This window comes from Peromyscus leucopus, chromosome 17, assembly GCF_004664715.2.
Source record: "Peromyscus leucopus breed LL Stock chromosome 17, UCI_PerLeu_2.1, whole genome shotgun sequence".
Classification (NCBI taxonomy): Eukaryota; Metazoa; Chordata; class Mammalia; order Rodentia; family Cricetidae; genus Peromyscus; species Peromyscus leucopus.
The window spans coordinates 5,902,979-5,924,723 of NC_051077.1; the positions used below are offsets into that span (position 1 = coordinate 5,902,979).

Genomic DNA, 21,745 nt, shown 5'->3' on the forward strand with positions numbered 1-21,745 from the left:
GTAGACAGAGAAGACCTTGTCCCCATCAGTACTGCCATGCAGAGAGGGCTTCTCAATGGACACCAAGGCCTTAAGAACATTCAGGAAAGCACAGAGAAGGTTCTGGAAGACTAGGATACTAGAAGAGATCTAGAGAAGAGGTACTAGAGTAAAGGATGGTTCTAGAGAAAGGTAAGGCAATAAAAAAGGAGGGCATTGCAAAAACGTGGAGTAATAGAGAGGGGTAGGGTACTGGAAGGGTGAGGTAATGGAGGGAAGTGGGAAACTGGAAGGGTGGGGTGGTGGAAGGAGATGGGGTGATGGAGGGTCAGGATGATGGATGGAGGTAGGGTGATGGAGGCGCAGGATGATGACGAGAGGTAGGGTGATGGAGGCATGGGATGATGGAGGTAGGTAAGGTGATGGAGGAATGGGATGATTGAGGGAGGTAGGGTGATGGAGGCATGGGATAATGGAGGGAGGTAGGGTGATGGAGGCATGGGATGATGGAGGGAGGGAGGGTGATGGAGGCATGGAAAGATGGAGGGAGGGAAATTGAGGAAGGGAGGTGGAATGATAGAGGGATAAGATGGTAGAAGGAGATGGGATGTTGAAGGGTGATGATTGGAGGTTGCCTACCAGAAGGCTAGGGTGATGGAGAAAGATGGAGAGCCAGACATGGGATAATGAAGGGGTGGGGTCATGGAGGGATGAGGTAATAGGGGATGGAGGGATGAAGGGTTGAAGTAATGGAGTGAGGGAGAGTACCAGAAGGGTGGGTGATGGAGGGGATGGGATGATGACAGAGGTGGGATACTAGAGGGTTGGGGTGATAGAGGGAGGTAGGGTGCTGGAGAGTGGTGGGGTGCTGGAAGGATAAGGTGATGTAGAGAGGTGGAGTCCTCGAGAGATTGGGTAACAGAAGGATGGGATGTTAGAGAGAACTGGGATACTGGAAGTACGTAGGATATTGGAGGTTTGGGGGGAGTCCTGGGGGAAGGTAGGGTACCAGGGATAGCTAGGAAGTAGAAAGAAGATAAAATACTATAGATGCATGTGGTATTTTAGTGATGATGCAGAGATGGGTTGAAGAAACTTTGAGACACTGGCTTATCTGAACTACACAGTCAAAGCTTTGTCCACATTTATACAAAGAAATCCAGTGGAAACATCACCTTCCCTCTTCCCTTTAAAATTATCAAAGAATAACATTTTGGAAAAATAAAGCCAAGATGTTACAGATATATACCACTTTAAACAGCTCTTAGTACTTCCTAGTTTTAGATGACCAACACCTCAACTTCATGATGGAATTTTAAGCTATTGAAAAATGTAAAATGTATATAACTTTTTGGAAATTCATATTTTTTTTTCAGAGCTGAGGACTGAACCCAGGGCCTTGCGCTTGCTAGGCAAGTGCTCTACCACTGACCTAAATCCCCAACTCTGGAAATTCATATTTCTATTTGCTGAGTTTGTGAAGGTCTTTTAGGGTCATATAGTCTCAGTCCTCTATAAGATAGCACATTTTATTTAAAGATTTTATTTTTATTTTTCATTAAGTGTATATGTGTGTCTGTGTTTGGTTATATAGATGTGAGTACAGTGCCTTCAGCAGTAAGAAGAAATCCCATGGAACCACAGTTACAGGTGGTTGTGAGCCATCTACAGGTGGTTGTGAGCCACCCAACCTAAGTTCTGCCAACTGAACCTGCGTCCTCTGCAAGAGCAATAAGTACTCTTAACCACGGAGCCATCTTTCCAGCCCCTCTACAAGACAGACTCTATGCCACAGAATAAAAGCTATGGCCATCCTTTATTTTTCAGACTAGACAAAAAGAACCTTCAGACACTCTGAAAGCCAGAAAGGGACAGATAGCCATGGCAGTGGCTAGTTTCACCAAAGCTGTCAGAGCCTTAACAACCAGAAGCCTTGCACTTTCTGCACTGTGCTCCATTTTCAAAGTTTATTTGAATTATGCCATATGGGAACTTACGAGTAGCTTACCCAGACACCTTGTTTCGGATCCACTCCAGAGACCATTGGCCAAGCACTCCCGGACATGGGAGCCCACGAGTGTGTAGCCAGTGTTGCAGGTGAAGATGGCAGTGGCTCCATACACAGTGAGTGTCCCTATCTTGTTACCATTTGGGGGAAAGGACAGGCTTCCACAGGAGATGACTAGAAGAGAAAAACTGTATTAGTCCAGGTCGAGGCTTAAAAACAGAAACCATAGGTGTTGGTTTTCATAAAGAGCATATGGCAAGGAGGTCTGTTGGCAAGGAGGTCTGGTCTGCTAGAGCTTGATAGGTTGGTTGTCTCAGTCAGATTTTCCTTTTTTTATTGTTTTTAACACAAAACCTCAGAAGTTCTGCCATATTCCAAAACCACCAAGGTCCCTGCAGTAACCCATTGTGCTTTCGTTATCACAGATTGATAACCCTTCCTTCAAAGTCCATACAGTATGCAATGTAAGAACCTATAAGCCTATCTACCAAACACGCTAACTATCCATTTTTTCTATCCCTGTTCATCCTCTGAATGATGTGATTATGGTGACAATCACATGTCCCTGTCAGGAACATGAGAAATGTCTTCACCAAGGGCCAATAGCCAAACCAAGCATGATGGGTTAAAACCCAGCACTTTTGACTTTAACCTAGTACTAAGATCATTCTTCTTCTAGTTATTGTTATGCTTTGTTTCAATGATAAGCACTGTGAAATTGCTGACTGCATAGGATACAAGGAACCTTATAGATAAATTATAATCAGTACACACATATTATCCTGTATGGGTATAGGCAGGGTAGTTGTAAGTCCTAAGTATATCCTTGCTCTCCTAAATATGATGGAGCATGGCTGCTGTGACCCCAAATTAGTCCATTCAGGGAAGTAAATTAAGGGTCTCCAGAGTAGAAATATTAACCACACCCACATGTTTGCACATCAGATAATTAATACTTGAGGACAAAAACCTACTGAATCTTATGGAAGGAAGAAAAGCTCCCAAATCTTCAAGGGTGGGCGACCAACAGAGGCTCCAGACGTGTTTAAACATGAATGGAAGTCTTAGGAAAGATACCCAAGGAGAAATGTTCAGATCACTTAATAAGCTGGGATATACTTAAGGCCATGCCAGCAAGTGGTAACAAGACAGAGTTTCCAGCCATAGAAAACTGGCAAAAGATGGGGAAAAAGAGCCTCATGAAGTTTTCCTCAGCCAGGTGAGCATGGCCAATCTCCTAACACTCTCACAGTGAAAGTCTATTCTGAAGACCATTAAAGAAAAGGAGTCCACAGTATGAACATCACGGCGGTTGGTGTCTTAGTTATTTTCTCAATGCTATGACATAGTACTTTACAGATGCAACTTCAAGGAAAGTGATTTCTTTTAGCTTGCAATTTCATGGCGGGAAAAGCATAGTGGTTTAGAGCACTAGAGACATCTCATGGGTATGTCAGGAGCCTGAGGCATCTTGCTCATCTCTCCCAGCCAACAAAGAAGCAGACAGAGATATGAGCCTTCAAGGTTTGACCCTCCAATGACTCACTTCCTCCAGTAAGGCTCCATCTCCTAAAGGGTATGCATCCTCCCAAACAGCTTTACCAGGGGACTCAGTATTCTAACCAGAAGTCTGTAAGACATCTCACATTTAAACCACAACAGTTTTGACCCTAGAAGGCAAGCATATTGATGACTTGTATCCCAGCCAGTGAATCCAATGATTGACATGTGAGCAGACCACGGGTATTTTGACTTCATCATGGGATGAAGTCACTAATGGATTAAAAGTCCCAATGAACTCTTGGGAGGTGGTGGAGACTCTGGAAAGTCAGGTATGGCTGGAGAGGGGTACTTTGAAAGGCACATCTTATTCAGGACCCTCCTTGGTCTCTCTCTGCTTTCTGGCAACTTTAGGTAAAAAACTTTGTTCTTCTCTCCTACTTAGGAAGGTCCCATTACAATTCAGAAACAAAGAAATACAAGTGCTCAAGTCACAGGCCCTTGGGAACCTCTGCAATTGTGATCCAATAGAAAATGTCTCTTTTCAAAATTGCTTTTCTCATCCAGGTAGGGTGACTCTTGTCTATAGTCCCACTCACCATTTGGGACCCTCAGGCTGGAGAACTTCCGTGAAGTACCAGCAGGCCTGGGATCCTATATGAGATTCTGTCTCAAATTATAAAATGAAACCAGATCATTTAAAACCATTTTCTTAGTTATTTGTCACAGTGACAAAAACAACAAACCAAACCAACCAAACAAACAAACAAGAACTAACACAGAATCTTGCAGATAATCAGGGGAAGCAAACTTGTATGAATGTAGCATTGAAATAGCCCCTGAGCTCTCCCCACCACACACACACCCCCTTAGTTAAGCTTCTTTCAGTCCAAGGTATGACTTCCACTCGAACAGGAAGACTTGAAGGCTAGATATGATCTATAGGGGTCACTCTCCAGAAACTGGGAGTCTACTTCTAGAGAACATCTTGCTGAGAGAGCCTTCACATTCCTCGGCGTCTGAGACTGCTAAGCGAAACCTTCACAGCAGCAAGTGTGAGCTTTCAATAATTTGCTAGCATGTACCGTACCAAATGTCAATGGATTCAAGAGGGATTTAGGTTTTTATAATTTGCTGTGAACTTTTCTCTAAGCCTTTCCCCAAACACAGTGTGAACTCTACCTTGAACTGTGATATTTAGCAATGCATGTTGAAACTTCAGTGCTCACAAATGTGTTCAATGTCAAGGCTGAGAGCTCAGCATGCCTTTAGCAGTAGGGCAGGGAGAAGACTCACACTGGATTCTGTCTTCCCAGTCTTGGTTCACACACCCTGGTGAGGAGACTATTTAAAGTCTATCCTCTAATGAGCTTCATTAGATCAATAGGAACTGACAGAGCAACAATTGGGCTTCTGGGAAACTGGATAATGGGATTCTGAGCTGAGAGCTTCCTTTGGATGCAAACCCTCCTCATTAATGATGGTGGCAGAGCAACTTGGAAAAGTCTAATTGGGAGAGCCCATCACTGCTAAAAATAACCTTGCTGCAAAACAAGGAAAAAGCCTATCTCCATGCTAGTCTCCCAAAATGGATTCGTTAGCTTCGCTTTTGTCCCTACTGCTGAAAACATGTCCACACTCGCAATCCACAGCACCCTCAGAACTCACTGAGCATCTTCACAGCAGATGCTAAGCTGAGGGCTCCCAAGAAGACAGCCTATGAGTGCTCTCTGTGAATGCTGTCCATCTACCATAGCCATGAGTGTCAACCCACTCCCCACAGACAAGCTTCCTTTTCCTCTCCACTAGAATTCATAGGGAAATCTACTTTGAAAGAGGAGCCTGATGGCACTTGTTATCTCATACCATGAGGCCAGCATTCCTGTCAGCACCATGAATACCTATAAATAGGCTCAAATGTTGATGCTTTCCACAGCTATAGTCAATAAAGGCTCTCTGATCACTTATAGCTCACAGTGACCATGAACAGTTGAGAACGGTGTACTTTGCTGGGTGAGAAGAGACAGGGCATGTTCAGAGACATGGAGATGGTTGTTTGTAAACATGAGAAGGTGTGATGCTGGACTACAAGCCTGGGTTACTCTGTGAGGTCTAGGGTCCCACAGTTATGATCTGTCACTGAGTGTTAAGTCTGAAGGCCTCATCCCAAATGAGGATGCTCAGGATGGAATTGGCTGTGCATGCAGCAGAGAGCTGACACTAGAGCTACAGATGTGTCTCTTAAGTTCAAGGCCATGATGAACAATGTCTACTCTAATAATAGATGGAGTAACAGCACCACACAAGCAGGAGGGTGGAAATCCTGTGCTGATTTCTGTGGATGAGTCTGTACCATGTGTTTAGCCACTAGTCCACACATGTCTCTGGTTAGCAGCAGGAACCCACAGAAGCCTTGCTTCACCTCAGCTTGGCCAAGGACAGCTTTCAGAGAACTCTTCATTAGTAATTGGGAACTGGGGGCAGTCTAGGACATGGGCAATGTTCTCTATATACCTTTTTAAATATCTAGCTTGGCTTTTTGTTTATATATACATTTTAAAATGTAAAAACTTCTGATTTGTGGATCACCACAACAGACATGTTTTTTACTTTTAAATATAAATAATAACAAGTGTGAGAAAAAGAATACTGGCTTCTCTGTTGTGTGGGTATACTGCCTACCCTGTGAAGGATAAGAAATACAGAAGGAGAACTCCCATGTAAAGATTTCCCCCTATGCTTTAGAGACTTAGACAGTCTGATAACTTTGAACCACTTGGGGTGAGAATGTGAACGCCCAGAAACTGGGGAACGCAGCTGATCTCAGGGTACTATGGATGTGCTTGGGGATGGCCAAGGGTCTGTTCTCCCTCCTAGGTTAAATGACCAGCAAACCAGTAAACTTATCATCCTGGTTCCTGAGCAGACACATAATAGAAAATAGTAGGTTTTCTTCACATCTCATGGCCTGGCCATTCTGAGATAAGCCACAGGTAACTGAAGCTTTATAAATTATAGTTCCATAGCTACGCCAATGGTTTCTATGACAACACACTGGAAGATGCTGTTGATTCAGTCCCAGCACCATATGGAAAACAACTGTTTCTTTTATAGGGAAGCAGCCACAGGCTGGCAAATTGGGCTTAGGGAAATGTGTCATTTTAAGTATTTTTAATGAAGACATTAAATGGTGTTTGAACTTCTTGGGGTTTTCATATGCACATTTCAGAGAAAAGTATATCAATATCAGCATTGATCTTATTTTTTTCTGGGTATATGTGGGTAAAATAAGGACCATGGGAAATAGAGAGAATTTAAGTTACAATAAACTGTAACTTCATAGGCAATGGTAAATTAACACATTCATTGATTTCTGTAGAGTCCAGAAAATGAACATCATAAGGCCCTATTTTTTTGGAGGAGTAAGACCTAGGCAGTCTTTAGTGCTTCTCAACAGCCTATTGGCTCTGTTTGCTCTGAGAGTTTGGACTGGCTTTTGGAAGAGGAGATGGTTGTCAGACTTAATCCCCAAAATTTGTTATAAACAGAAGTAGTTAGATACCAAACAAAAGTTGGCTGTTGATGATACCCACTGACACAGATACCCATGAGAACCCAAGGACACAATAGTTGAAGGGAAAATTGAGACAAAAATTAAATGAGTGTGTTCATTTTTGTTCCTGCGTCTCTGTCCCCTGCTCTGGGTCTGAAATGCAATGCCTGGACCTTTGGACACTTTGCTCATCATAAAAGCCCCAGAGTCCAAGAGTCCCCAGTATTCCTTCAGTGTCCATAGATATCCCTCTATCCAGCTGCTAGACTATTAACTGCCTGAGTTTTTATATTGCCACTAAAACTATACACTTAGAGAAGTTCAGACCAGGCTTGGAGGACCCAGCAACACCCATGCAGCCATGTCACAAGGAGACTCAAATGGACACTCTTAGAAATATTGTTGTGCTGGAAAACAAATCCCTACTGTTTATAAAAAAAGAAGCCATGCTATTTATATTAGCATTGAAGAGACTTGCTATCATTTTATGCAAATTAATATGCATTTATTAAAATTTCAGTTTTTATTAAAATTGTTAAATCTTTTAAAATAATTATCAGCTTCAATGTGTAACATAGGAAAGGATAAACTCCTAGAAATCCTCACATTTTCTTGCCTGAACACAGACTCCCTATGCAATCTTGAGGGCTTTATTCAGACAGCTCTGTGGTCATTTTATGAGTGAGTTCATCTTTGATTACAAGAGTGAGATTGATGTGGTAAGGCTAACCTAGTGAGGTGAGCCCTTAAAGAGGCCACATGGCTCCTGTCTTTTGATAGATGGAAACCATGAAGTTCGGGAGGGCGAAGGACACATGTTCGAAACTGAGAGTGTATTCTGTTCCCTGAGACTATACGTTGAGACCCGGTCATAACCATGAGGATGTATGTTCTGCCTGTGAGTGTGAACAGACAGCTAGGTTTGACCAGCCTCAGATGCAGACAGGACCCCAACAATATCATGAAGGCAGCTCTGGGAGCCCCAGACAGACCCTATGGATCCATCTAAGTTTACATGCTAAACCTGTGAGTCCATCTCATGTCACATGCAGAACATGTGGACCCATTTAATGTCAAATAGAGACCCATTGGACTCATCCAACGGCACATAAAGAAATTGGGGGCCCATGTAATGTCACACATAGAACCTCTAGGCTCATCCAATGTTATTCTGAGATCCACTAGGCCCATACTATGTTACATGAGTACATAACCCCTGGGACCATCCAATGTCAGCCAAAGAACTCATCCGTGTCATTGGATCCAAGTCCAATGGGTCTCTATCTGACATTGAATGGGTCCACATGTTCTGCATATGACATGAGATGGACTCACAGGTTTAGCATGTAACCTTAGACCTACTACATTTAGGATAGCTGTTTTCTCAGCAACAGGCACAGCACCTCAGGTAGAACTGACCATACTGCAACCCTGACAACAGATGCTTTTGAAGTTGGGTACCCTTTCCACACAGGGCCTGTGGGAAAAGGCTAGAGAATAATCTGAACTCCTGGGCTCTGGTGTCATTTTCAAAGGATTAGTAACAGCAAACAAGTTCTAGAATGCCAGATGATACCATAAACTGTCACAATGAGTCAGGAGTGTCTGCTCTGGTGCATTTATCTTACCAAAAAAAAGGAGTTCCCAAAAATTTACAAGCTCTTTTCCAAATGCAAGATTTTTTTTTCCAAAATAGATAAATAAAAATAAATGTGATAATAACTGTGATAGCTTGAATGAGAATGGCCACCATGGGCATATATACTCGACTACTTAATCCCCAGTTGGTGAAACTGTTTGGGAAGGTTTAGGAGGTGTGGCCTGGTTGGAGGAGGTGTGTCACTCAGGTGGGCTTTGAGGTTTCAAAAGCATATGCCATATGCAGTGAGCTCTCTGCCTCCTACTTGGCAGTCAGGATGTGAGCTCTCAACTGCTGAGCCAGCACCATACCTTTGCTCCACAGTCATGGACAGTAACGTGCTGAAACCATCGCCTGATTAAGCTTCTTTTATAAGTTCATTTGATCATGACACTTTGTCACAGCAATAAAAAAAATAACTAAGACAATAACAGTATCCACCTTTTCAGGTAAGTGAAAAACTTTCAGCTGGGTCGCAAAAGTAAGAACACAGCTCCCTGGGAACTTTCCCTTTCTGGACACTGCTTTGTCTTTTTCACACACAGGTTCTAAAACATGCTCCCAGGGAACTTTGGATCACTGACTGATGTCTGGGTAAACACCTTGTCTTTATAAGACAGCAAGAGCTTCAGAGATGTACGAGAGATAAGATGGAGATGTAGCAAAGGGGTTGTCCTGGTCAAGAATGACAACCTGAAATTCAGACATGCATAATAAAACCAAAGTCAACCATGATTTCAGGTAGATTCTCCTGATTCTAGAAAATGCTGTGCATCTGTGGTAGTGTGCAAGAGAGACACGCTGCAGCATGTGGCACAGGGATCATGCCCAGCCATGTGTGGCAAGCAAGCAGTCGCCAGTGTGCACAACGTATATGCATCTGGTGGGAAGTGACTGCAGTTGATGTGTGGCTCCTGGCATGGGCCAGATGGAGTTGAAAATCAAGGGTACTGTGTGTGTCAGGACAATTGATTTCCAGATCCTCAGGATAAAACCAGATGCACAATGCCAGGGCATCAGGACCTGGTGAGGGGCACCTTGCTGCTTCTAGGTTTGGTTCAAGAATCAAGAGAGCTCCGAGTTTGCAAGGATTCACTCGTAGGTTTAAAGTCTTCTAGAAAGGCAGTTTTAGGCAGTGCCATCAACTTGACCCTGTCTATCAAGATCCTGCTGCAGGCAGACAGAGACACAGCAAACATCCTTAGTTAGAAGCAGATGCATGAGGATGTATGTGGGGCCTGTTGCACCTACAGGAGCCTTCTGTGAACCCTTCAAGGAAGTCAAAATACCAGAGCCTCTGTGCTAACCTCATCCCTTCCTGACAGCCCCAATTCTGCACCCCCAAAATCACAAAATGGTTCTAAGGATGTTGGGGGATGTGAGTGAGTGGCATGAGTGTGGGAAGAACGTGGCAGGGCCATGGCAGGGGAAATTAACTGTGGGCTCCAGGCCAGGCATTGCTCACCTAAATGAAGGAGCCATCAGAGCCACCAGGAGCCATCACAGCCAAACTGATAGTGGTTTGGGGAAAGGTCTTAGGGAAGCAGGGTATTTAGGCCTTGAATGTCTCAGGCCACCCTTCTTCCTTACTTATCTCTGGGTTCCTGGGAGGAGCTTGTAATACATGAAGAATTAGCATTTGTTGTATTAAAAGTTTAATTAAAGTTATTATGTAAAACAGCTAACTACACATTCTTTTGTTTTTCTCCTTTTATTCTGCTTCCATTCTTCCTAAGTTGTGTATTGCATAAATCTCACACAGCCCAACTGCTTGTTTCAATGTCTCATAATTTCCTGTGAACAATCAGTCAAGATTGGCTATCAGAGATGAGTAAATCAGAACATGCTCTGAACAATGTCAGCTCTGTCTTTTTTTCCTATTTATTCATATGTAACTGTTCATCATGTACCTGAGAACAGAATAATCTCCCCTTTCAAGATAACAATTGTGGAGGACAGATATCTTCAGCATAAATACCATTTCCTAAAACCCTAATGAAAAGTTTGTCATAGCTTTTACACAGAAGAATGGTTAGCTCTTTGAACATAGGCTTTTATTTGTCTTCAAGCTCAAATGTGAAATATTTGACTATTCTAATATCCTGAAGTTTATAAAATACTGCCATTAATAAAGAAACACAACGTTGGATGTTTGACCCTGTAGCACCTGTTTGAGCTTGCCATGCTAACACACAGTCTCTACGTTCGTCAGCAGGGCTGTGACGGCATCTTCCTAGGTGACTCACTGATGCTGTGGTCTGGAGTTCTGAACCCTCTGTTTGGGGGAGGGTCCACCATCACTCACCTTTGCATCTGGGTCTGTCTTCCTCTGTGTTCCAGGTCCCATTGGCTTGGCACTGCAAGAGCCTCTGACCCTGCAAGAAGTAGCCAGGGCTGCAGCTGAGGAGGACTTGAGCTCCGTATTCGTTCAGTGACCCCGAAACCAGCCTCCAGAGCACGTGCTCTGATAGCTGGCCTTCGATGCTGGGGCAGGGCACCGCTGTGAGAGAGACACCTCAGAGTCAGTATGGCTTCCTGACAGTGCTTGCCATAACTGCTTCTAGAAGGTAGGGTCTGCTGGTCTGTGGATCTCATTGTGGTGTGAGGCCTGGATGCCTTCAACCCTTGTTTCAGGACTTCTCTGTTTCCTAAATAACTACACAGGAGGGCATCCCAATCCCAGCCTGTGTGCTATTAGCTCATTACAGATGTGAAGGGGATCTTAAAAATCAGACTAAGATATATGGTAGGAAACCATTCCTTTTTTGTGCAACACACACATGCACTCATTCACACATGGGTACATGAGAACACACTCTCACACACATACATCTACATATACATGCACACACATGTGCAAAACCACATGCATATTCAAATGTATGTACATGTCAGTATACAAGCACATAAATATGTGAATATATTTACACACTATAGCTGCATGTTACTAGGTTTGCAAGTACACAAAAATAGGCACAACTTAAGGGAAGGATTTCCCACGATCCAAGGTCAAGAAGACAGAGTCTCTTGAGTGCAGAGCCATGGAAACAGTTGTATTAACAATATTGAAGGCTCAGATGCAGCCTTATGACAGTAGACTCCAGAGAACCTACAGACAGACTGGAATACATGCACTATGGAGACTATGTGAGTATAGGTTTGTTTAGGAAAAGGATGATAGGATTTTAAATGAATTTCACAAGTTAAAAGTAAGAACTATCCAGGTGTGGTGGCCCACACCTTTAATCCTAGCAAGCAGGGAGGCAGAGACAGGCAGATCTCTGTGAGTTCAAGGCCAACCTGGTCTATAAAGTGAGTTTCAGGACAGTGAGGACTGTTGACTGAAACCTTGTCCTGAAAAACCATAGCATTAATCACAAAGGTTCCTGTGTTGACATCTGTCACCATCAGCTGGTTACCAACACAATTTATGGAGTCAGGTTGATCAGCCTTGAGTCCAAAAACCATAGGTGAAGTTTCTCTAGAGGGACAATAATAAGTGCATTTTGCTTTTAATTTTTATTCACATTAATTATAGCTGAATCTGCTGTGTGAAATGCTACAAAATCTCTCCATCCTATGGCAACTTTCAGTTCTATCCTCAAATAAAGTACAAGGAATAGGTGTTTAATTTAAGAGTAAAAGCAATGAGGTTAAAAAATATGAAGGAAGATTTGGTAATTTAAAAGCAATTCTTAAGCTTACCTCTCTTAGATATTTTTAGATGTGGCAACTATTCTACACAACTATGGTGTGCTTAACAGTAGAAACTATGTCTTTCTGCAGCTAGGATATGTTTAGCTTCTTAGGCAAGACAGCCATCTCTATAAAGCCTTCAGCCATATGAACCCTGAACTCAGCTGGAATGTGACAAAAGGCTTTCCCTCTTGCCGGTGCGTGCTTCCAGAACTAACTTGTACATTCTAATCAACCGATCTATCTATCCTTCACATGCTCTGCTTCTGCTCAGAAGGAAGGGAGTTTTCATATGGCTAATTTTTTTTTTTTTTTCGAGACAGGGTTTCTCTGTGTAGCTTTGTGCCTTTCCTGGAACTCACTTGGTAGCCCAGGCTGGCCTTGAACTCACAGAGATCCACCTGGCACTGCCTCCCCAGTGCTGGGATTAAAGGCGTGCGCCACCACCGCCCGGCCTCATATGGCTAATTCTATCCTCAGTAGCAATCCCACAGGTCCACAGTTGCCTTGTTTCATGAAAACAGTATTTGTTTTGCTTCTTAAGTGTCTTCTGGTTTGTTTGTTTGTGTCTCTTCGTCTCTTGCCCTCTGCTTGGCAACATGCTTTTTTTTTTTTTTTTTTTTTTTTACTGCAACCAGTATGTCCTTTCATTGTTTCCCAGCAAGGAAAACAGGATGGTAAAGACATCAACCAACCATACATGGGAAAACTGAAGATATGCCTCTCTTATCACAGAGGCAGTTCTCAGGGAAACTACAGACAGTTGTGAATAGCAGTCTATGTATATGATAGTCAAATTCAATCTATAAATAATGCATGGAAGACATCAATAATGATTCCTAGTGATAAACATATAGAACAATTATACAGCATACTGTAGGAAGTCATGTGAATGGCCTCTGTCATGAAGAGTCTCCCCAGATCCTAACTAACACTCTGAGGCTAAAGCTGACCATGATCCTGATACCACAGTGGGCCACAAATGAATAAGAAGAGTCTCTTAGGAAGAAAACTGAAGACTTGGATGGGCATGAACAACAAAGTCTATCCTGTCTTTTGTTTGCTGAAGGAAGAAATTGTTTTCAGAAACTGGTTCCCACTGTGGGCTTTGTGTTTTCAAAGTTGATCTGTAAGAAAGACTTTGCAAAGTATAAATCAGTTATATCTGAATAATCCATGACATAATTGGGTGGTGAAATCCTGAATGACATAAGCTGGCTAATGGGAAGAAAAGCCCCTGTGTATAATGGTGAAGGAGGCATCCTCTGTGAATTTGGCTATATGTAGTCCTGCATTCCTACAAGAAGGAGCCGTTTTCACACACATGGGTTACTATGTGAGGTGATAAGAACAACTCTTCTATGTGGACCCCAAATGCCATGAATATTCGTGAATATGCAAAATAAAAATAATTTAAGAATTGGAAACAATTCCCCAAAGACATCCATGCTCATAAATGCAATACTTGATAATGAGGATCTTAAGAGCCATGCTAAAGCTTTCATCCACCTGTCACTGTGGGAATGCATAAGGCCATCCTCCTCAGCAAACCTCTCTATCTGCCATACCGCAGCAGAATCTTAAGAAAATAAAGATGATAAAAGAGGATAAGAAGTGTAGGGTAAAGGTGGAAGACACACAAGTCTGCTCTGAGTGTGACAATAGAGTTGTGACACATAGAGTTGAGTATTTTACTAAGATTTTTTCCTTCGTAATAGTGGGCCAAACATATTAATAGAGTAAGGTAAAAGTGAGAAACTTATAGGATAGTGAAATTCGTGAAGCTCAGGTGAAGAGCTGGAACAGAAGACTGAGAACATTCTGAAACAAAGAATTTACGACACCTTATAGCCTTGGAGTTGAGGGAGGTGAACTGGGGCAGTAGTGCCCTGAGTCTTAGTTTACTCAAGTAACACATGGAAACCTGTATCTCACTGAAGCCTTACTACCAGAGGCACATGAAGTCATCACGTGCTGTCCTCTCCAAGACTGCATGCCTTCATCTGATAGAAATGTATTAGAGTAGTTCTTTCAGCAGCTACCCACATTCCATAGTCACCTGAATGTCCAGATGGATACTTCAGAGGGCAGCTGCTGCCCAGATATGTAGGTCAGTGCTTCTAACCAAAGTTCTCTTGTGTCTGTGATTGACTATTGAATTATAATCTAAGATGAACCTCACTGAGATGAGAAAGGAGAGTGATAATCATCATCAAAACCATAATCATCATCATTACAGTCACCATCATCATAATCATCACCACCACCATCACCACCATCATCATCACCATCACCACCACCATCATCATTATATTATCTCATAGATAACAAAGAAGTCCAAGCTCAGTCAATCCAGGCAAGAATTCCCACTTGTGTAACATCTCCCATTGAGTATCTCTGATCTGTACATTTCCTTGATGACATAAAAAGCAAAATTCATTCCACTAATTGCTAAAAATAGGCAGACAGTAGGCAAGACCTTCAGAAGTTCATCATGGAGGATACAAATACTACAACAGACAAACATCAAATAAATAACAAGGTCTTTGAAGGGAGATAGATGCAAATGTTGTTATATCTGAGAAATATAGGAAAACAAGTCTATGTTATCATGAGTTTACTCAGTCCATATTTTTGACAATTATGAGAGAATTTTCATGGTCGAGTCTATGATAACTAAGTATGGTGCAACTTGGTAGAGTGTGCCAGCTTACCTGCAAACCTGACATTCTTTCTGTTTTTACTTTTGCAGAAATATAGGCTTCATATCACATATATAAAATATCCATCATGGTGCCATTTTTTTTCTCTTTCAACTAAGGGAGCATCTGTAGTGGCCCACCCCAAGGGACTCAACATGGTGACTGCCACTCACTGCTGACATAGTTGACACCATTGTTGGGCCAAAACTTAATTCAACCTCTCAAATTAAAGGAGTGGAAATCACAAATAATGAGTCGTTTCTGTACAACAGACACATTTTCCTACCTGCTGAACATTAGGGAGACAGAGAAGACACTTTTATCTGACTTGGGAAATCTTGGCTTTCATTTAAAAAAAATTTAGTTTATTTAATTGGTTATGTATTTATTTGGCTATTATTTATTTATTTATTTATTTATTTATTTATTTATTTATTTATTTATTTATTTGTGTGTGTATGCCACAGCACACAAGTATCATCAGAGGCCAGAAAAGCACATCAAGTCCCTTTAAGCTGGGGTTCGAGGTGGCTGTGAGCCAACCAACATGGCTGCTGAGAACTGAGTCTGGGTCTTCTGAAAGAGCAGTGTGTGTTCTTCACTTCTGACCTCTCTCTCCAGGCCCTGGCTGTCAATTTTGCTGAGAGAGATTTTGGTTTCTTGAGCCAGGGGCAAAGCAGAAAGGCCAACTGTTCTTTCCTCGGAGGCATTCATGCTATGATGAGGCTGCCACCATGAATATAAAACATTCTCTTTGGTAGTTATAGGCTCTTATCATGAATCTTCCCTGTTAGTCTAATCAGCCCCTAAGTGTGGAATATAATTGTTTTTTGTTCATTATTTTCTTTTAACAGAGCTTCTCCGCATCATACTCACGTGGGCAAGTACTTCTTATTACCATGTTTAGTTGGAGCACATTTAATTAGATTTGTAAAATTATGATTAGATACCTTTGGAGTGAAATAATTTAATCATCCCTGTCTCCCCTCTCAGAGCTGAAGTGGAGCCTTTGCAGACCTCTAGCAGCCTGCACTGATGGGGCTGAGGGAAATGGGCTGAGCTGTGGAACTTCAGAAGCCTCGACAGCAAGACTGTCAGCTCAGCAGAAAGTGAACTGATTGAAGTTATGATGTTCTTTTAAGTCCTGTGTCTTGTGGGCCATCTAGGTGATTCTCAGTGAGAACATTTCGACAGGACTGGTGGATGTAGATTGGGGGGGGGGGGAGACCTTCTTTGGGTCTTTGATGGTATTTGTGTTTTATGATTAGACCTTGGCACGTGGACTTTATTCATTAATGGTGTGTCTGATACGCTCTTCCAGGCTGCCCCTGTTGAGCTCAGGCTTGGTTTGCTTTGTTTCCTAAGCTTGGTTGCTTTTAGGTTGGATTTGAGGAGGAGTTGGTAGGTCAGTCCTTCAGGTGTTCAGTGCTGATTTTGGAGTGGAGAAATTGGAGTGGGGATTCTAGTGGGTGGTGGCAAGACACGGAGCCTCGTGGAGGGGAGAGGCACAGGCATCTCTGCAGCTATGTTTTTCTTCTTACTCACTGCCAATCTAGTTTATAACAGATTCAAGTTTAAATGTCCTGGACGTAATTCCTGAGATTAGCTGTTCAGACAGACATTAAATAAAAGCCTGTTTTAAAAACATTAGTTTTGCTGCTACTAACCAATGTCAGCCCTAGGGCAAACACCAAATAACTGAGTCTAAAATAGCCTGCAGTTTGTCTGGGTAATGATGACAGAACTATGCTTGGTCTCAGTTCCCTGGTACTCATGCTATTGGTGTTACAAAATACTCTAGAAAGACCCTCAGGAGGTTCTTGTCCCCAAAGGACACCCAAGGCCCTAGAGGCCTGGTTCTCCTTCTCCTTCTCTGAGCACAGTGCTAGATAGTTGGTGAAAAGATTTCATTGGGAATGGGAGTGGGCGTTGTTATGTTCTATATGATTGCTGCCAGGTTTTGACTTTTCTTGGAGACATTATGTTTCTTTGTCTCCTGTTGAAAAGTGATGGGGAGGCCAATGACCACTGGGGCAGGTGCTCCCTGGTGCACAGATAGCTTCCTCCAGCCTAGTCTCCTGGCACCTTCTTGTCTCCTGTCCAATGACTCCCCCACAGTGTGAAGGCAGCTAAGTTCTTTGTCAAGGTGTAACTTGAAGTATTCAGTGTACCTAGGACTATTTCCGCTTTTCATTTTGATTTTTTACAGTAAAAGGGAAAGAGAAGGTGATAAGCAATCCAGTGGGTACACATTTTTAGTGCAAATAGCTGTTTTAAAAAGACTGCTTTATTATGTTATGTGTATTTTCTGTGTTCCCAAATATATGTATGTGTACTGTGTGTGTGTGTGTGTGGGGGGTGCCATTGGAGGCCAGAAGAAGGTATAAGATCCCCTGTAGATGGAGTAACAGATGGTTGTGAGCCTCTGGATGTGACTTTACCTTGCTTTTCTGTCCTAATAAAGGATTTGCCTCTCATTTAATTATGAAACATTTTGATGGTTTGCTGGGCATGGTGATGTACACCTTTAATGCCAACATTCAGAAGAGGCAGGTGTATCTTTATGAGCTTAAGGCCAGCTTGGTCTATATAAGCTAGCTGGAGCTACATAAGTAAGAACCTATCTCAAAAAACAAATGAAACAAACAAACAAAAATCTAGTGCTTTGCACATAGTAGGTCTACATAAATGATTAATAATTAATGTAACTCATGAATAGCATCAACTGAAAAAGTGCTCACAAACTGGCACTGCAGATTAGACAAGTGTTTTAAGAGATGGTTGGCTTAATGCCTTCACTTCCTTCTAAATACACAGTGCACCATGCAAATCCATCCATCATTTTGTCCAACTGTCAAGCCCTACACATAATATCACTGCCCCCAACTGGTTGTATTGTGGTACCAACATGAGTCCCATTTTCAAACAAGAGATCCAGTCTCAGTAAATAATTAAAATGGAAATAAATGAGACTTGGATCTGTGCCTAGGAGATCTATACAGTTACAGGCAGATGCAGATATAAATTGTTCATTCCAGCCTTCATCCAAGCTAACCTTGGGGTGGAACACAGTGAAGGTGTTTACCACTCATCTCCAATGTTTATCAGATCTCAAGTCTTTCTCTTTTATTGACTTTACTTATTTTATTTTTAAAATTTTTTTTTTATATGTATGAGTGAATGTTTTTGCCTACATATGCCAGTACTACATATGTGCAGTGCTTGAAGAGGTCAGAAGAAGGCATTGGATACCCTGGAACTGGAGTTACAGATGACTGTGAGCTTCCATGTGGGTGCTGGGATTCAAACTCAATCCTCTAGAAGAGCAACCAATGCTCTTATCCTCCATGCCATTTCTTCAGCCCTTGCTTATTTTATTTTTGAGATAGGATCTCACTAAGGTTGGCCTTTAATTCACAGAGATCCGTATGCCTCTACTTCCCAAGGACTAGGATTAAAAATGTTTTCCACCACACCTGGCAGAAATGTTTCTTATCACCTGATATTTTATCTACCAATTCTGCAATTTACTACAACTGTTAAGGACACTTAAAAACTCCTTCGGCCCCACTCAGGTACAATAGGATTAGCTTGAGAAATATATATGACTGAATACATGTGTTATTATGTATATGTGTGTGTATATACCAATGTATATACATATATACACAATTTTTACCAAAATTTAATACTCATCCATTTTTTTTCTGACTAAGGATAAAGTTTTGTGTTTAGTATGCCTGATTTCTTCAGTTGAAATTAAGTTTAGGAAACATCGCCTCCCAACAAAAATTAAGACAAGTTTTTCTCACACTCATCTCTACTTACCATGACATAGTTTTTTATTGACTAATTGTCCCTTGTTAGTGAAAAGGAAACTTTAGTCCATACTCCAGCACTCAGCAGTATAACTCTACATAGATCCTGGATGTCCCAACTAGGATAGTATCTTCATTTGCCATAGGTTTAAGTAATCAGGATATAAAATGACGTCTTATTTAAATGGAGAATAACCAAGAAAAATCAGTAGTTTTCAATATCATCTAACTGACTTAGAACATGGACTTAAAATGCAAATGAAGACAAGGAAAATAAAAACTGTGGTGAGCTATTAATCACTTTCCATAAACTGTGAAAAGAGTTTAAAAATTTAACATTATCAAAATATACAAAAAGAAAAAAAACAAATTAATTTTATAATCAAAGACTCAGGAAACTTTTGTTATTGAAATATCATTAAAGCAAAAATGACATTTTGTATTTCTAAGTTTTGAAATACTGGAAGGGCAGATTAACTCCAAGTCAAAAATTTCAATATGTCTGTGATGAAATCTCCATTGTATGAATTATGTTTGCATGTACGTGTATACATATGTGTGTGTGTTCTTGTGTGTACATATGTGTGCACATGTGTGTGGGCATGCGACTTCTTTTAAGCTTGGCTTCTCAGCATGGCTTGTATACTTGTTAAGACTATGTTTAACACTGGATTTAAACTTTTCATGCTTGAATCTTTTTTCTTTTCAAAATATTATTTTTTAATTAAAATATAATGATATTATTTCCCCCTCCCCTTTACTCCCACATGTTTGACTCTTATAAGAATATTTCTGTGCACTGAAAATAGCTTTCTAGAAGTCTTACTGTACTTTGCAAATGAAATTGGTGCTTTCCTAGGCAGCCAGTGATATGTATGAAGAGTTCATGGCAAATACACAAATTAAGCATCACTTCTAATTTTTAAGAACTCAAACATGAGAAATGGAGAGAAGAACTCACACTGCTTTATGTTTTCACACTCTGTGTTGAGTGTTGTTGTTCTCAGGTTCAGTAGCTTCTGACCACACTGAAAATGGTACTAGAATAAGGTTTGGTGGGGTAAGTTATGTTTTATAGATTGTGACAGGATTCACAAGGCTACCATCTAGGAATACACAGTTCATTGTAAGTGGTTGGAGTTGTCTCTGTGGAAGTTGTTTATGTTGTTAGGATGAAGGGACCAGGTACTCACAACACTGGGAAGGGTCTGCCTGCATTCTGGAAGCTAACTTCACCCCTGCTCCCAGTGAACACAGGTCCCTGTGAAATCTCCAAAGGCATGCAAGTGGGCAGGAACACTTACGTTTGCATGTGGGTGGCTTCCCTCTGTTGCTCCACAGGCCATCCTCTTGACACACGGCAGTGGCTTGCTGACTGGCATCCAGCTTGAAGCCTTCGTTACATTCATATGTCACTTTACTGTCCAAGGTGAACTCATTGCCCATGAATGAGCCATTTCCCGGAGCCTCTGGGATTCCACAGGACACAGCTGAAGAGATAAGGAAGAAAACCATGGTTATTCTTAAAGAACTTCATTAAATTTTATCTTTATTTTTCATCTCAGAGAAAAATTTATTGATTATATTCTTCAGTTTTGTCAAAAATACACACATTTTCAGAATTTTAAGGATGTAAAGTGTTCAAGAGCAACACTGGAAAGCTTATCAAGACAGAATAAAATGATTCCAGGTAAAATACAGTATCAAAGGGATACTGGAAATACTGGGTGATGATTCTCATATGCAGGTTAGTCAGCCTAATTGTTTTGTTGTGTGTTCAAGTGATATGCTACCCAGGATGACTTTGGGCAGGAGAACAGAGGGTTGGCTGCTTCCTTATCATCACAACAATCGCTTTAGATATCAAGACCTACATGAATTAGCCATGGGTGTGTAGTCAGTCGCCTATCTCCCTTTCGTCTCCACCTTTCCCAACTCATTTTCTTCAACACATAGGAAGTTCTTTTTAAAGGATCCCATGCTTTGTGTGATATGACCTTTATTAGCTCCTGTGTTGGGAATGTGGTCTCTATTGTGGAAACAAGGTGTGGAATATTTAAGAGCTGGGGGCTTTCTGGGGTTTCTCATCCTGAAATCGATTGCATTCTCAGAGGACTCAGGCTAGTTCTAATGAGTTAACAAAGCTGTTGAAAGAGCAAGTCAGAGCTGGGTGTGGTGCTGCATGCTTTTAATCCTAGCACTTGTGAGTCAGAGATGGCAGATCTCTGAGTTCAACACTAGCCTAGTCTACAGAGTTAGTTCCAATACAGCCAAGGCTACAAAGAGAAACTCTTGTCTTAAAAAACAAAACAAAAAGAAAAAAAAGAAAAGAAAAGAAAAAAGAAAAGAAAAGAAAGAACAAGCCAGACCCCTCCAAGTTCACTGCCTTCTTGACTTAACAAGTGATCAGCTTCTCTCAAGCAAGGTCCTACCATGATGCTTCCTGATGTCTAGGGACCCCTCACCACTGCTGATACCATACCACTAGGACATTTTAGAGTGCAGAACTATGAACTGGTTGGACCTCTTTTCTCATAAATTTCTCAGCCTTGGGAATTTTGTTATATGAATACAAAGGAAGCTGGTACAAAGGTAAACAGATTGCCCGAGGTCACCAGTTCACTAGTGAGTCTATCAGCATCAGGGCTAACATTTTCTGAATTACCTGGAAATTACACACACACACACACACACACACACACACACACACACACACACACACACACACAAACGAATAAATGAATAAAAGTTATTTTTAGATCTTAAACTTCTAGAAGACTCAAGGTCTGAAGTTTCTATGTGTTGACTTTTGCTTATTTTTGACAACTTCATACATTTGCACAATGTGTT

General features: G+C 41.5%; 1 protein-coding gene across 1 annotated transcript in view; it reads right to left on the minus strand.

Annotated features, from left to right (window-relative positions):
- Csmd1 (CUB and Sushi multiple domains 1) overlaps positions 1-21,745 on the minus strand; it is a 1,301,483-nt gene that overhangs the window by 50,897 nt on the left and 1,228,841 nt on the right. Inside the window, exons 49-51 of the mRNA XM_028882070.2 lie at positions 20,200-20,385; positions 10,985-11,179; positions 1,988-2,161 (exon numbers count right to left, since the gene is read on the minus strand). Of these exons, the coding sequence (XP_028737903.2) occupies positions 1,988-2,161; positions 10,985-11,179; positions 20,200-20,385 (555 nt within the window). The remainder of the gene's footprint in view (positions 1-1,987; positions 2,162-10,984; positions 11,180-20,199; positions 20,386-21,745) is intronic.